The sequence below is a fragment of the Lathamus discolor genome, chromosome 18 (assembly GCF_037157495.1).
Source record: "Lathamus discolor isolate bLatDis1 chromosome 18, bLatDis1.hap1, whole genome shotgun sequence".
NCBI lineage: Eukaryota > Metazoa > Chordata > Aves > Psittaciformes > Psittacidae > Lathamus > Lathamus discolor.
In genome coordinates this window covers 716,491-733,822 of record NC_088901.1, presented here as the reverse complement: position 1 = coordinate 733,822, position 17,332 = coordinate 716,491, and the positions used below count along the sequence as shown (strand labels likewise).

The 17,332-nt window shown below is 46.8% G+C and overlaps 1 protein-coding gene across 2 annotated transcripts in view; it reads left to right on the top strand.

Moving 5' to 3' along the window:
• The window catches only part of CSMD2 (CUB and Sushi multiple domains 2), a 292,865-nt gene that overhangs the window by 78,197 nt on the left and 197,336 nt on the right, over positions 1-17,332 (top strand). For both annotated transcript variants that reach the window (XM_065698010.1, XM_065698009.1), the window contains exon 5: positions 16,824-17,018. In XM_065698010.1, the coding sequence (XP_065554082.1) occupies positions 16,824-17,018 (195 nt within the window). The remainder of the gene's footprint in view (positions 1-16,823; positions 17,019-17,332) is intronic.

Here is a 17,332-nt window from a genome sequence, read left to right as displayed (position 1 = left end):
ACTGAAATCAGTGGTTTTAAAACTGTGGGCCTGCTCACAGCTTTAGAGGGCTGGAAGGATGGAAGCTGCTCTTCACTTGAGCATGTTGGTTACTGCAGTTGAGGCACTCGGGATTCAGTCTGGAGAGCTGAATGTAGGTTAAAGGAAATAAAGCTGTTGTGTCCATGATGCACATAAAGCATCAGTGTGGCAAAAAGCCCTTTGCTGTGCTGCTCCGCTTTAATCTCTGACTTCCACAGATTGGGTTTTATTAGTGAGACCCCAAAGCACAGTCAGCCACAGGCCGATGGGGCTGACACTGGCAAAACTACTTGGGCTGAAGGATGCTGGGCGGTTTTGGGGATTGCCGGTAAATGCCTTTTCTCATCCCTGCGAGGGCTCTCCAGCAGCTGCAGCGATTCAGGGGCTGACCTCTCTCTTCGGTTGTGCTAAGTTTTCTGTCTTTGACTGAAACTGAGGTGTCTTGTATTGCACCGCAGAGAAGCGTGCAGATACAGGCTATGCTGGGACTGGTTCAGCTCCTGGACAGAACCAGAAAGGATGTGTGTGGATGTGTGCATGGGGGAGAAGGGTTTCTTTCCTCCTGATTTAATATTTTCTTTGTGTCCTGATATCAACTGCCTTTCGAGTTCCGGCTGTTCATTGCCGTCTCTAAAACCTGGGGGAAGGGAAAGGCATTCACTTGAATGTGCGCAGAGCTCGTGTGTCTGGAAGGTGCCACAGGCAGATCTGTGAGGCCGAGCAAAGCCGCGATGCCTCATTCAGAGCGTGAGCGGCTGCTGTGTGAGGAGACTACTGATGGCTCCAGGGAGGTGGCAGGAAGCAGCGCCTGCGTAACACTGTCAGTGTCCAGGTGAAGATGCACTTTCACGTGGATACCTGCTTCTGCTGACCAGATCAGAGATGATTCAGTGCTCAGGGTGGTTGGGGATGCGTTTGGGGAGCCTCAGAGCGCGGAACCAGAGCAGAAAGCACGAGTTGGTTCTTTCTCCAGGTATTAGGGACAGCAAGATGAAGTGCCGCTTAAAGAGCGGGGGAGAACCGGGGGGAGGAGGGAGTGTCGCTGGTCTGAGGTGGTTGTTATCACTCTGATCATTACAGGCTGATGTGTCTGGAGATGAGATGGCTGGAGCATTATCCACTGGTTTTTATCAGCTATCGCTTCAGCAGCAGCTCGGGCGGGGAAGGTCACTGTGGCTCAGTGCTCGAGTCTTCCATATAAGCTGTATCGTGCTATTAGAGAGGGAAAACGATTCTTCAGGCGCAGGAAGGGTCAGTGATATTATTATTATTATTCATAAGAATAGAGCCTGTCAATCAGTAATCCCTGAAATGTAGAGCAAAATAAATAGGACATGGCTTGTGTTCACCTTGTGGGAGTACTGATAGGTCTGACCCGTGTTCTCTGTAGCTAGGCTGTACTGAGCCTGGGAAGTGTGTTCTTTCTCTACATAACAGTACAGCCTGAGATAGAATAACAGGCGGTCCATCGATTAAAATGAAACGGAAAAGCTGACCTGAACATCCCACAGATTAAAATAGTTCGGGAAAGTCATTCAGCCTGCTTCCCGTGCCAGGTAACTGGTCAGTGAGAAACAGCTCTGGTGGAGAAAACTCACAGAAGAGAGTGAAATTCGATGTGAACAGTCTGCCCTCCCCAAGTCTGTACGGAAAACTGCACCAGGTTCCAATTTGTTCCTGAAAATTGGCTTTTACCCATTCTCTTCTGCACTGGGAGTATTTAATCCCTAATGATTGTCTACTCATTCTGCATTCCTACTGCAAAAACTTTAATTACTTAATGGTGCTTAATTATCAGATAGGTTTGTATGATACGACCATTGCCCACTTGGAAGGAATGAAACTGAGCATCTCTTAGAATTAGTTCAGGTTCTAATGTAAAGGATTGTGCATGTTTTGCCCACACTGACTGTAGCAGGTCAAAACAGATTGTCTCAGTTGAGGCTCCCGTTGCTGCAGCCCCAGCCCAGTGCTGTAACATGCTGTGTAAATGTCATTGGGAGAGAAATCACTTAGTTTGTAAGAGTTAAGCGTGTGACCTTTATTTTATGCAATAGATGGAAAGCAAAATGTGTTATTTATGGAATTTATTTCCTTAAGTGTAAATTTTTATTAGCTGTGTAGGATCCCCATCATTAAATTCCTCATGTTCTTTTAGCTTCGTTTCCAAAAGACATGAGGAATGCGGTCGTACCCTCTGTGTGTAGACTAGCAATTTTTTAACACAGTACTTCAAATAAGATTAATGAAGATTAAGTGATGTAAAAGTCATGTCCTGGGAGTTTTACATTGAAAGCAACAATGCCACAGCCGTGACCAGTTTGGAAAGATGAAGCTTTTCTAACTAAACCGGTAGTAAAATAGACCTGCCAGTGTCTGAAAGCTCAGCTTCATGTGCCGCTGTCCTGAGGCTGGACGATCAGAGGAGAAAAGAAACCAACTTTGGAAGGAGAATAACCCGCAAACCAAACCCCAAACAAACCCACTGAAAAGCTATTTCTGATTATTCAATCTTTTTCTAATTTGTCCTGCACAAGGGCCTGTAGGGACAGGCCAAGGGGAATGGCTTGAACCTGCCCGAGGGGAGACTGAGCTGAGCTCTTAGGCAGAAGCTCTTCCCTGTGAGGGTGCTGAGGCGCTGGCACAGGGTGCCCAGAGAAGCTGTGGCTGCCCCATCCCTGGCAGTGCTCAAGGCCAGGTTGGACACAGGGGCTTGGAGCAAGCTGCTCCAGTGGAAGGGGTCCCTGCCTGTGGCAGGGGTTGGAGCTGGAGGAGCTTTGAGGTTCCTTCAACCCAAACCAGGCTGCGGTTCTGTGACTGGTCAGGATCCATGATCTTGCATGGCTGCTGCTGGGCGGGCTGGGGCTGTCGCACCCCTGCAGGTACCAGCACTGAGAGGTATTTTGATTTTATATTTAGCTCACACCAAAGCAGCCGGGTTGCAAGCAGGAGATAACACCGTGAACGTGCTCCCTGCGAGGTCATCCGCTTGCTTTGATCAGCTCCTGGCTGCTGCTTTCTGCAGGCTGACACAGCTGCGATAGTCGTTTGATTATTCCTGTTATTTGCATGAAAATTATAACCAGCTACTTGATAAGGGTGCGGTGGCTGCCGCCTGCCCCGGGGGATGCTGTGCTCTGCTTTAGCTCTGCAGCTTCACAGCGCGAGAGCTCATCTGAGCACAGAACAGAACAGTTGGGCTTAGCCCTCCTTGTTTCTCTCACTGGAGTTGTGCCCCATCCTCCCTGGTCATAGCTGGTTGACAGGCCAGGTCTTTAAAACCCCGTTCACTCAAAGGATTAACTCCTTCGGGTTTTATACCCTTCGGGTACAGTTGTTCTGATTTGACATTGAGGTTTTCCTACCTGGGAGCATCTCGCAGCCACAGAGCTGGTCTGCTTTTGCAGTGGAAAGGTACCATCTACGTGGTCTTTGGCCTGGGTTGATGGCGTCAACTGCTGAGCGCATGTTGGAGATGCGCTGAACTCCTTCTCTGTTAATTTTCAGTGCCGGTTTGGTGTATTTCCTAGAGGTTCTGTTTCTTCCTGATCTTTTAACTAGTTCTAAGGCCAGAACAGCTTAATGCACAACTTGCACTAAGATTAATAAAGGAATTTGCGATTTTAGCTCTTAGAAGTGCTTTTATAGCATTGGTGTATATCCAGCTGTTTCTTCTCTGGGTTATATTTTCATATCCAGGTACTTCTGTGTTGGGAATACTGCGTCCAGATGACAAATCACATGCCGTTGGTATTTTCAGACTGGGAAAAATATGAGCTCATTCATTCAATACAGATCTTTCTGCCAAGGAGATATAAATACACATTGGTTCTTCAATCTTGTGGCCTCCATTCTTGATAATAAGCAATTGAGAATGGAGGGTGGGGAATTTGGCAGTTCTGTTGTTGCCTCCATAAACAGTAGGGATGGGATGGCTGGATATTTTCAGCTTCACACAAAAGCTGAAGAAAAGAAAGAGGGTGGGTATAAAAAGCATAAAAACATGGGTTCCAACTGATCCGTTAGAGCTTATTGCTGGAAGAAGTGGCTAGTTGCTGAGCATTTTTTCCTCATTATGGTGTTTAAGATGAGTCTTTCAGATGTTCATTTATGTAGCAGGTAACAGCCGAGGTGTAACTGGGGTGCTCCTCTTGCAGGACTGGTAACTTTCCCTGTGCCCTGTTTTGAGATGCGTGTGTGACAATGGTATCTCCTGCGTGTTCGGTGAGGAACACATTAATTCCATGATTGTTTTTTCCCTGGCCTTATGGAGAAGAAAAATTCACAGGGTTTGGTTTGGTTCTTCCACTGTTGCTTTTCTTTCTATTCGTACTTGGTTCTGCGCTCTGTAAGCTGGGGTGATAGGTTTTAGTGACTGCATGTGCAGTTGCAGACGTTCTGTAGCCGAAGATGCAAACGTCTGTCCGTTCCTCTCTGAACATGGGCTCAGCTCATGGTTCAGCCTCTTCCAACCCCTCTGTCCTTTTTAGACCATTCCCTTCTTTCGCTCAGCCTGAGCACTCGCTGCTGGAGCTTTCCTTTCCGTGCTGTGTCGTTACATTCCATGGATTTTCACCTCCTGCAGACTAATCACTTCAGTGCTCGTGCTTTGTACTTGGCGAGAGCTCAGAAATGTCTGAGCCCGAGCATTTGGAGTGATGCTGTATCTTAAGAGAGTGGATGCTGCAGTTTGGCATCAAGTGAGTACTTGTTTTATATTAAAAATCACATAAGCCCCCTTGCTGCGAGGGAAACAGACTGTATTTGAAGCACAAGATTTGCTCGAGCCCTAATGCAAGTGGCATAAAGGTGATGCCAAAGTTACCCTGTGAGTCTCTAGGAAGAGCAGTTGGTTCTATGTGCTGTGTCAGAAATCATTGAATGTACATTTTCCAGAGTGTCCTGGACAAAGATCCAGGTCCCAAACTCTCCTGAAATGCATCTTCCAGATGTTATTATTTCTTTAATTCTGTAAACTAGCACGGAGGAACATTTGTGCTGATTACAGTTTCTTACAATCGTTGGTGTTGCTTTTATCCTGTCCCTCCCATGCAACCTCTCATCCTATAAAATTAGACCAGCCTGGCAGGAACATCCAGTGGGAGGAAATGAGTTTGTGCTAGCATATTTCACATAGTAATCTCATTAGCAGTTGTGCTCTGTTGTGAATACATGACTGAGTTGTCTGTACGTGCTTTCTCGATGCCTCTATCCAAACCCATCTTCCAGCACCTTCATCTGCTGTTGTTTGAATGATGCCACCTGCATGTCAGGGTCCTCCTGAGCTGGTAGCCTCGGGTGGCTGGTACATAAAGTCAGTGGAAGCAAAACTTAATGGAAGTTTTCTTGTTCCAGGTCCGTAATTATGTATGAGCAGATTCTCAGTGGGAAACCAGCTGTAATTTTGATATTTCATAGAAGAATCTCAGTAGCTGAAAGTGCATTGGACCAAAGCACAGCAAAGCCTGGAGCAACTTCTGTGTGCAGAAATGATAGCCATTAATTCTCCCTGGAAATGTTTGTTTCAGGCTATAGTGCTGAACTAGACCGGTGTCTTGGATAAAAGAAAAGACTATCCCAATTTTTTGTTTAGAAATCAAATTAAAATGAAAACTTTTTAGGGCTTGAAAAAGTGTGGTGTTAGTCTTTCGAGACTTGCAATGAAAGCTTATGGACTGTGCTACCTCTAAGCAGATGTGCTTTATGGCGTTTCTGGCACAAGTGAAGAATCCATTCTCAGAAATCCCATGAGAACTAATGCTGAATAGACTTCCAGCCTGGCTGACCGGTCCCCTGAGCTGCAGGTAATGCCTAAATAAAGCTTGGAACATATAAACTATTATGTAAATGCCACATGTTGTTTCACGAGAGCCTCGGGTAGCTTTCCAGTGCTCGGAAGCTTTGTCATGGCTGGAATTGCAGCAGGCGGCTGTCTGTAATCCCAGTGAGAGCAGAATGGAGCCGTTGCCCGCCTGGGCCACCCTGTGGGGCTGTTGGGATGAGCCCAGCTCAGGCTCTGTTTTCCGGCTCCAGATCTCCTGGGAGCTCCTGAGCAGGAACTGCTTTGTCAGCAGAGGAGTTGGGGGGCAAAAGGAGCAGAGGAAAAATTGGGAGTCAAGTAAGATTTGAAGCCTTTGGTCGGGAGAATTGATCTGGTAGATCTGGTAGAGCTTAGTTTAGCTTTTTGGAAGAATTTGGGGGCAGTGATTTGGAAAGGAGCATGGGAGTTACGGGTGAGAGTGCTTGGCTCGCCTGTGGAGCAAATAATCTGTAAGAATGAATAGTGTGAGTTTACTTGCCTTTGAAAGATGAGGAATTGAGGTGGGATGGAGTGAATGGCAGGTGTAATTCCATGGCTGAGATAGTATCTTTATCCTTGCTTATGAGATGCATTTTCATTTATATTCTTCAGGTGCTTAATCCATGTCTATGCCTCTGTTGGTAACAAAACAGGGAACAAGACGTGTGCTGTGTTGCTGGCACAGGCTGCAGACCTTGCTCAGGGACTGCCCTTCCCAAATACCAGGGGTGGTAAGAAGGGAAATGTATCTTTTGTCTCTGTGGGGATTGCTTGATGAAACTGGAATGTGCTGTAGAACAATAGCAATTTCTTTCTGGTGTTGTAATGCGTGATGTTGGTTTCCTTCTCGCTTGTAGCACAGCATCCCTCATGTCAGTAAAACCTTGCAGCGTTTAGAGAAGCAGGTGGGGGATGTCTGAACAGCACTCCAAGTTCAGCAGTGGCTCTGCTGTAAGGAAGGAAGGTGTGCAGGGCAGCATCTCTCGTGGTCACAGCACGGGAGAGCTTCTCCTTTCAAGACAGTTTACAAGATGCTGAAGCTGCCTGGGAAAGCTTCAAGTGTTGCAGGGTAGAAATCTGCACTTAAAAGATGCTCTCGTGGAGGGGAACAAAGGCGTTGGCAGCGGGGAGTTCATTACTGAAAGGTTCCTTACATAACTTTCTCCCCTCTTTGTGCAACTTCTATAAAGTAAATCATGTCCCAAATGCCTTTTATGATGTCGGCAGGAGATGGGGCTGAGAAATAGCCATAATCCTGAATGTGCAGCAGTTGAGTCCAGCAGTTGCTTTGTGCTTCGTAAGAATGGGGAGGTTTAATCTGCAGCCAGAGTAGCCTTTCTCTCCGACTGCTCTGATCTTTAGCTTGCGTAAGACGCAGCCTGCTGTGCCACTTTGGAATTTATTTAATAGCTCGGTTGTTTGGACATGATTAAAAGCATAATGAATGGAATGGAGCAGTAACAAGATGAACAGCTCATAGAGGGGCTTAGTCTAAAAATACCTGTTTTGGGTCAGCTAGTGTAGTGCAGGCTGTGGTGCCAGTCACGGAGAAGTCCTCTACATGAATCTCTTGCAAGCTTTAGTGAGCTCTTGCTGAGTATGAGGATTACATGTCACCTTTGCTACTTTACCTTTTATAATGGGCCCCATTTTTTTTCCCCACTCGGGTGTTTTCCTTCAGCGTGCCTGATGCATAACTCCAGAGCAAAGAGGGTTTGCTTGTTTCTGATTGAATTGCGTGTCAAATAAGGTGCTGTGCAAATTCTTCCCAGTGTGGGCATTTGAAGGGGTTGAGTTTCTGTGCTTTGCCCGGGTGTGCTTTGGCTGCTTGAAGGGTTCAGGAGCTGAAGGCTGTTTAGATTTAGTGTTTTCTATTAAATTGCACCTGCAGTGGAGAATGCAGTTTTTGGGTGGATGAACCTCTGCTTCCCCTGCTCCTCACCTTGGGTTGAAGTAGGGTTTACGTCTTTGCCCTTAGAGAGGGTGGACCTGTGTTGCATATGAAGAGTGTAATTAAAGAAACAGGGAAGAATGGAAGTGGATGGAAGTACTGCTGAGCTATTTCATGTTGAATGCTTTTCTTCCTGTGTTATCTCTATGTGGGAACATAACATGGTATTTGTGTGGTTACAGTTGAACCCTCACTTGGTTCTTTCTCTCTGTAGAGTTGTATTATCAAAGCCAAAAAATTCACCTTTAATATTGGTAATGTGCGATTTAAGCAGGGCATAGGTTTGCTGCATGGAGTGGAACAGGATTCAGGCCGGTTGTGAGGTGTTGAGGCATCTTCCTTCTCAAGGTTCAATCCCAGTTCCTTCCCTTTCCACAAAGGGGCTCTGAGTGTCCTGTGAAGCAAACCTGTATCCTGTTGCCATGACAACATTTATACGATAGATGCCTCTTGTAGCATGTACGGATGGATTTTTTTCATTTGTAACATCTCTTTGCATCAATTCCTCATGTATTTAAGGTCTCCTTGAAGTATTTAGACCATGATACTAGACAGAACTTAAATGAGCATTTCTGGATATATAGGTCCATCTTCGAGTAGAGCTTCCCAGTGTCTTGTGTGGGGAGAGGTTAAACGAGGTGAATTCCTGCCATCTCACTGATGAGGAACATGGAAGGACCTTCATTGATAATGGAAGGGATGTTCATTGTGTAATGAGTGGTCTCTCCAGGTTTTCCTGCAGTCCCCAGCTAGAAGATGGGTTTTGTCTGGGAGAACCGGAGCTGCGTGCTCACGCTGCTGCTGGGGGTAAGAGCTTCCATCTCTGAAGGGTGGCCGGCAGCCACGCGAGTTGTGGAAGTGTTAAGTGGGTGGCTGGGCATTTCTCACTCCCTCTCAAGTGCCCGTGTCAGTGCAGAGGTCTCAACAGGGACCACTGGTGATGTGAACTGGCAGGGCTGCATGTGTCCCCGCAGGGCCTGGCAGCATATGAGGCAGCTCAGCCATGTCTTGTCTAGAAAGTGCCTGAAATTGCACCCGCGTCCTTCGAGCCACATGCTCAGAAGTGACAGGGAAGTCGCCTTCCCATTTAAATTCAAGATGTTTGCTTCAAGTGACCAATGTTTGTATCAGAGAAAACCTCACTCGAGGAGTGCCGTGCATGGTTATTTAATGTGCTTCGGTTCTGCATACGGGTGGCGATCCGCAGCATCCACCTTTGAGTGCCAGACGAGGATTTGAAATCAGAGTAAGGTCCTTGGAATCAGAATAAGCTCTTGCTTTTGAATATATTCAGGCATTGGGGAGATCCCAGGTGGGGCTGAAACCTTGTTCTCTGAGATGAGTGCATGTTACTGCCGAGCTTGCAAAATTGTGCTTGTGGCAAATTTTGCAAGATAGGCACCTGTGAGTGCAGGAAACAGGAGTGAGCCCTAGGCTGTTTTTGTGACATAATGAGATCACTTCAGCCTTGTTTTCAGTGCAGGAGGATAAAATTACCTTCCAGGGGCTTCTTTTAATCAGCTATGACCACAGATTAATAATGAATCTGTGGTGCTGGAAGCAGAACCCACCCCATTGCTGTGGCTGCTCATGGGCTTTTGCGTGGCACCATCCTTGAAATGTGTTTGCTTTCTGGTTATTGATGGGAGGTGTCAGCACCGTGAGCTCAGTGTTCCTGGTTGCTTTTACTGTGGATCGACTCAGTGGCGTAGTATTTCACCTTTCCTGTTCTCCGGGGCGTTTCCCCACAAACCGTGGGACATCACTGATGAGTTAATGTACTGCTCTGTAAGGCTGGTGTCCCCGTTCGTTGTGCCTGCAGCATTGGCAGTTACTGGTGTTGAGTAGCCAAGCTTCCTAACGCATCACAGAATGGTTTGGGTAGGAAGGGACCTTAAAGATCAACCCCAGCCAGCCCTGTTCAGTGCCAAGATTTAGATAAGATTATTGAGATGAGCTCTTAGGCAGAAGCTCTTCCCTGTGAGGGTGCTGAGGCGCTGGCACAGGGTGCCCAGAGAAGCTGTGGCTGCCCCATCCCTGGCAGTGCTCAAGGCCAGGTTGGACACAGGGGCTTGGAGCAAGCTGCTCCAGTGGAAGGGGTCCCTGCCCCTGGCAGGGGGTTGAAACTGGGTGATTTTTGAGGTCCCTTCAACACAAACTGTTCTGTGATTCTGTATCTAATCTAAATCTGTCCTCTTTCAGTTTAAAGCCATTCCCACTTGTCCTGTCACTACATGCCCTTGTAAAAAGAAGGTATAGAACAGAACTGTAAGAGGGAATAAATTAGTAGCTGCTCCTCCAAAGGCTCCTGAAAGCCAGGAGTGAGGGGTAGGAGAGATGTCTGGAAGCCATTAGAAGAAGGCGCTGGTGCTGGTGTGGGCTCTGCAGGTCCTTGTGCTGGGGTGCAGGTGCACAGTGCCGTAGGTGAGACCTGAGGAGCGCCAGCACCCTGGGTTCCCAGCCAGCTCCGGCCCCAGGAGGGGCTGCTGCCGCCCTGCAGTGCCTGGTGCCGCCAGAGGAGTGGCTGGAGGAACCAGGAGTGATGTGGTGGTGAATGCCCTTCCTCCGCTGTGGAACATTGATTGAAGCAGATGTAGTTGGCTACGGTTTCTGTTTCTGGCTCTCTGTAGCTGGGGGAGATCAATAGGCAGATAAACAATGTGGTCTCTAAAGTTGGAAGTGCCTTTCTTTCTTAACCAGAACAAAGAGCATTCCCTGTCCAGGGACACTCTCCAGCACAACGCAGAGCGGATCAACACTGGCACCCAGTGTCTAGATAGAATCAGTTCAAATCTGGGTTCCCAAATCTGACACCCTTTTTTCACGCTGATGCCTTGGCTTTCAGTCTTGATGTGCACACCAGAGTGAGGTGCTTAATCTGCTATGGCAGCTGAACTCTCCGGGGCTGCAGTTTTAATTCTGCTTTCCTTTGGTTCCTGCAGTTGTCTTCTGGTGCTGATAACCACTGCAGGGTTGCTTTTCTTGGCTTGTCTTTTATGGTACAGAAAGGTGCAGGCCTTTGTTTCCCATGGAGCGGTTAACCCCAGCTCAGGCAGGAAGAGAGAAAAGAAATGTAAAAGCAGCCTCCTCCCCAGGGAAGTTTCTTCAGGTTATTCTGCAGCTGTTAAATGCCAGTTCAATGAAGCCTTTAAACATACACTTAAATCCATTCCTGCTAAGCGGAACACTTAGCCACCTACTTTAATTTAAGCTTGTGTTCAAGTGTTGTGGCACTGGAAAGCAGCAGGACTGGAGCATGTTCACAAAGATAAGCGCATTCTCAAGTGCCTCGCTGATTAGGCTCCTGATGCAGGAGAGCACCCCAGGTTGGGGTGGTATGTGAGGACCACTGGGTCTGGGAACAAAAGCATCTGCTGATGTCTGAGTGTCTGCTAGCACAACCGTGTTCTTTAGGGCCCAGCAAAAGATCTCTTCAGCCAGGGTCAGTGTCTGGATCTTGTTCCAGCCAGGCTTTCCTCTACTGCACTCACCAAGGAACGACTTTCATTTGAAAGTATGGATTGTGAGTGGCGTGAAGTCCCAATGCGACGGATCCCTGCTCGGTGCATCCCTGAAGGTACACGGGATTGTTGCTGTATCCCAGGAGCTTACTGCTTTTACATTTTAAATCTCTCCTGTAGCGGGATGACTAAATCAAATCTAAATTAATCCTCTCTCGGCTCGCCTGGTGCTCGGGGCAGCTGCACTGAAGTTGCTGCAGCACATTCCAGGAAGGTAAATTGAAAATTGAACATGAATTTCCAAAAGAGCCTTAGAATACTACCACAAAAAAGATGGATGATGAACCATTCTGGCCTGTTATTATCCAAAAGTAACTGTCTAGCTGCTTTTTAGTGAACAAAGAAATATTAGAGGGGAAAAAATAGGTTTCCATCCAGCTTTATCTCTGTTGGCTGTACTGGAAACAAATCATGACATAAAAAAGGATAAAATGAAATGAAAAAGATAGCATTTATTTCCTTTTCTGCAGCACACACTGGACACTTACTTATTCTGAAGGTTAAGAATCTTCTGAGCTAAAGCAGATTGCACTAAAGCCCTGGTGGAAGCTATTAGGGAGTCATAGAGTATCCCTGTGGTACTTGCCCCAACAGTTATGGATGAAGAAGGAGAGGAAATTGGTCTGTGTGGATCTCCCCCTGCCACTGGAGCTCACATTGTGCTGGCCAGAGGTGCTCTGTCCACATCGTGCGCTGCAGTCTGATTAAGTTTGGAAGCAGTGATGGAAATAGGTTCTCCTTCAAGAATCTGCTTCTCTCCTTTAATGTCTAGGAAGGTAACAAACACAGTGCAGTGACATCCTGCCCTACTCAGCCCAGCCTGGATCTGTGGCAGAAGGGACCTATGTTTCCCTTGGGTGTCTTGACTTCCCACCCCCTATAGCTTCAGGAAGGGCAGGAGAACTGAGAGAAGGGTTAAACAAAGCATAGCAGAGGCTGATTTGGAGACGAGTGTGCAGTGATGGCTGAGCCAAGTAGTTTAAGTCAATGGTTTTGTTATTTTGCTTGGTCTGCGTAGCATCCTTTCATTGGGACTTATAAATTATTCCTGCTGTAATAACAGCATTGAGGAGCTGGAAGTGCCTGCTCTGGCGTGGCTTGCTTGCTTTCCTCGCTGGTTTTTTATTAGGAATGAGAATCAGTTGGGAATGAGGAGATAATGTATGGCCTCTTATCATAAAAGTTGCACTTCTTGATAAGATTTCAAGGTTAGAACAATGATAGCACTGAAATATCTGTTGTAAACTACCGTAGATAATTCAAGCAATAAAAAAGCTTCTTTTAGCTATGTAAATAGGGTAATAGACTGGAATGCAGGATCTGGATGTATTAAATGTTGGGGTTATTTTATATTTGAACAATATAAACAGAGAAAATGGAGCTGAAAATTAATTTGAATAGGAAACGGAGAAGATTTCTCTTTGGAATGGTGAGCCAGCACGGGATGGGTTGGAGTCTGCATGGTTTGAAAGTCCCTGAGCTGCTGAAGGTAGCAGGAAGCTATCAGTGTGATGAGCCAGACGAGAACCACTTCTCTGCCTCTTTCCCTCTTTTTCTCCTGACAAAAAGAGCGATGGGGTTTGGGGAGAGGCTGATGTAATTAGGCTGGATGCGCGGTGATGGTGGGATGCTGTCCAAGGGTGCGTTGAGTCACATCTAATGACTTCAAAACTACTAATTAATTTCGAATGAACTGGAACGAGGAGATGCGGCTTGACAAGAACTGGGGTTTGAAAGCTCATGTTGAAAACTGCCAGTGTAGTGATCCTGGGCAAGGGGATGAAAAAAGAGGGGAAGAGCCTGGTGAGAAGGGCATAAAGAAATGGGGCAGAAAACCAGCAAATGAAATGAAGCTTCTGGTGCGCATCAGTTCTGGGAGCTCTGAGCTACTTGTTAGCAGCTCCCAGGAATGGATGGTGGAAACCCCTCAAATCTGCTGTTTCCATTTCTAAATTGTTCAGTTTGTTTTCAAGCAACGCTCTGAAATCTGTGAGACACCTCTGGTCTTGTACTAACAGATCAGGCTCCATGAGGGAAGCACATCTTCATTGCTCTGTAAAAGCTCTGCAGCATGCGTGTCTTGGATGATGCGCTCAGGGTGTGATGAAGGGTAAGAGATAAATCAGTGAAGCATGTGAGGGTTTGAAAGGATGGGACAAAAAGGGCCCAAACTGAAAGGCAAGAGGTAGAAAAAGCAGAGTGAATTTGGAGCAGAAGGGAGTGGAGTTGGGCAGAGGTTGCTCTTGTGCCCTACAGGCTTCTTTTTGACCAGTGAGTGGGTTTGAAGGGTAGGCTGAAAACTGCAGAGGGTGGGAAAGCTCTAGGTTTTGGTTGGTTTTCCATGTCCTCACACCTCAGAGTTTTCACTGAAAAGATGCCACTTTCGCATCACCTCTTGAGACAGTTGTAGTTCTCACCAGTCTCCTCTCCAGAGTTCTCTGGTCTAGTTCCGTTTGTGCCTGCGCTGACAATTAACACCATGATTACGGTTCTTTTACTGTGTCATCTTGAATGAGGTCTCCAGGGCAGTATATCTGAATAGCTCTTGGGACAGTGATGTTTGAGGTATTTTGAAGACCTCTCCAGGTGCAACTGCAGTGAATAATCCTATTTCCTCAGTCAGAAAATAAGATAACAGTTTGGCAGCTGCTCAAATCAAGGCAAATGAAATAAACTGCTCTAAATTCATCATGGAAAGAAACAGACCTAGCTACAAAATGACTAACAGGACCTTCTATTCATCTGTACAAATCTGGTGTGTGGCTGCATTCATTTCCATACAATCACTGGAAAATATTATGTTGATTGCTGGGAACAAATCTTTTATGGGGAGGAAAAAAACCCATGCTACTAATCTACAGTGGAATTGGTAAATGGGTAAGACAAAGCTTTAATAATATTATTCTGTGCGACATCTGATGTAAATAATACAGTCCTATTAATCTCTCAAGCAATCAGAGTCTGGCTGTTAGAGGCAGCCAAGTATGAGCAATAGGATTATCTCTTCTCAGGAACGTTGGAGCAGAATCCCACATCCATTGCTGTGAAAGCAGCGGCTGCACCAGCTCAGAGTCACAGTCAGCAGTGAAGCAGGGCACGGGCTGCCCATGCTGGGCTGGGGTTCAGGAGGACCTCTCCAGAGCCTCACTGGACTCCCCCGGTGTATGGGAGGGATTTTGGGAAGCCGTGGATTCTTGGGAAGCGCGGATGTTCTGTCCTTTGGCTCCTCCCCATCCCACCGCAGGGAAGGTGGACTCCATCAGCTCGTGGTCAGGGCTGACCAAATCCATCTTCTGCTCAAGCGCCTGAGGTGCATGACTGACAGCGCATCCTACGGGCAGCTCTGCAGCGCTTGTGCTGAGCCCTGCTCTGGATGTAGCCCCGCTGAATGCAGAGCCATCCAGGAGTTAACGTTGCTCCCTCTAGAAGCACGTGTGCGCTGGCTGTCCTGTAACAAGGTATTAGTTAGGGCAGCCAAATGAAGCAGAATTTTTAAATGAGAGCCTGTTTTCTCGAGTGCGATTGGAGGATACCATTGCAGGTCAGGGTTGTCTGATTCCTCACAGTTCGTTGAGAGCAGCGAGTGGTAGAGATTGACTTTAAAAAATGATGGGTTTTTATTTATAGCGAAGTTTCAGTCATTCATTTTAAAGGATGGAAGCATAAAGCAGGAATGGGTTCATTTAAAAAAAATTGGCATGGGTAATTTAATTAAATTGGGGTTTGAAGTCTCGTTACAGAAAATGAAACGTTATTTCTGCACTGCTTTGCAACCCATCTGATGTGTGTGATAGCATCCCACCCTTACAAAACCTGCACAGAAATAGTAACGACCATGTGAAAGATGCTGCTGAACTTCCCAGCTCCAGGAGCTTTAGGCAAGGGTGTAAATAGTGTTCTGGGGCAGGGAGCAAGCGAATGAGCCTTGTCTGTTGGAGCTTTTACCTGTGGAAGGTGGACTGGGGAGACAGGAGCCCAGCGCTGTGTCCTCGGCTGTGCTCTCCTGGGCTGCTCCTCTGCACGCAGATGGGTGCTGAGAGCCTGGGGTCACAGCAGAAATGAAAAGCAGCTGAAGCGATGCAGGAGTCGAGATGAATGTGCCATTAAAATGAATGAAGTTTAAGGTGGTAGGGTTGCATTTAGTCTGGAAGCGGGTTAACTAGAAAACAAGGTGGTCTGGCTGGATGCAGCGTAATCCTATATTCATTACAGATTAGACTGTAATTTCCCTTGCTGTGAGGGATGCTGTCAGTGTGCCTGCCTTAGAGAGCACTCTCTGGCACTGGGGCTCACCCTGAGGAGGCAGTGGGGGATGCTGGTGGAGGGAGATAAAACAGGGAATGTTCCAATCTCGATCCCATAATCCTAAAGCGCTGTACCCCAGCAGGACAGAAAGGTAAAAGGTAGCGTCTTTGCATCCCTTAGCATCAGGGATTTATGCTTCACTTCACATGCTTACACATGGTTCGGGTTGTATTTTATTCTGCTGGATGCTGTCTACACTAGCATATCATTTTCCTTTTTAATCTTCCTCTTTTCCTTGGCAGAGCTGCAGGCTAAACCTCCCTTTGCTCGTAGGAATTCATCTGGTTTTGTTCGTGCCCCTGACAAAATTGCTTCCACTGAGAAGCCATCACTCAGCTTTGAATGACCATGTTTTCCTTCCTCTGATGTTTCAGCCTTAATGAAAAAGAACTACAATACAAGATGCTGCAGATGAGCCCGATTCAAATTTGATTGTCATTCCTAGGCTTGGTTGTCCTTATTGGGTTTTATATTGGGCTCCAAACCCGTGATTAGAGTGAATCTTTTGGAAGTGGCTTATGGAAGCCTATAGAGTTTGCTTTAAATTCTCTGAAACTGCTGTAAGAGGCATTGGTTAAGGATTTACCTGCACTTTAGCTGCAACTTCACCACCTGATATTCAAGTAGCCTGTATTCCTGCCAATGCAGCCTATTTTTGGACTGTATTTTGCCTTCAGTAGAGCTGGGTCCATTCTTGAGAGTCTGGTTTGATGCGTATGCATGAAACGTGGGTTAAACCCACAGTGCAATGAAGTATAAATCCTGGTGGGCTGAAATGCTGCCCTTTTGTCTAGGCAATAGCAGAACCTGTAATTAGCAACTGTCTTCTGTGTGGTTCTAAGGTACAGCAAGCTCTGCTTACATTGCACATCGAGGTGCCCCACAAGGGCTGAGTGAGAAATAGAAATCACAGTCAACTGCAGTTGTGTTAAATATAGCTGCAGGGGGAAGAGGGGCCTTTGGTTTAGGAGCTTTGGTCAGGAAATCGGATCTTGCTTCTGACTGAAGCTTGGGGAGTGCATTTTGCTTCCTTGGTAGAAATGGGACTTAATGGTAACTGGCCTGATGAATGTGGGTGCAATCCGGTGGGGTGAGTTTTGTGGTTATTTGCTCTTCACATTGTAAGTGATGTCTTTGCTGTGGGATGAGCCTTCCCTTGGGATTCTTCGCCTGGCAGCTCGGTTCCAATGCGCTGTCTCTAACCAGAAACAACTTTCTTTGGCAGTTCTACCAAGTCATACGTGCGGAAACCCAGGAAGGCTGCAGAACGGGATTCAGCAAGGGACAACGTTCAGCATCGGTGACAAAGTGCGATACAGCTGTAATCCAGGCTTCTTCTTGGAAGGCCATGCCTTGCTCACGTGCCAGGCCAGTTCGGACAACAGTGCCTCCTGGGATTTTCCTCTCCCCTTCTGCAGAGGTAAAGTGGATTCTTTTCTCTGGAACAGGCCACAGTGAACCTGGATTTAATGAGCTATTTGGGGTGGGAAAAGCTTCACGGACTGTAAGCTTGATGTAAAAGACCTGAAAACTAAACATGCTGTAGTTAATACTGAGGTTCCTTTTTACTGGATTCCTTAAAACTGCCAGGGTTTGTGTCAATAACAGGGAGGCTGTGAAGCGCTCGGTGTGTTCAAAGTGCTGTGCAGCGGCTTTAACTTCAGTGTCTTTAGTTCTTTCCTCATTTCATTTTCAGAATTGGCCCATCCCTGACAGTGCTCAAGGCCAGGTTGG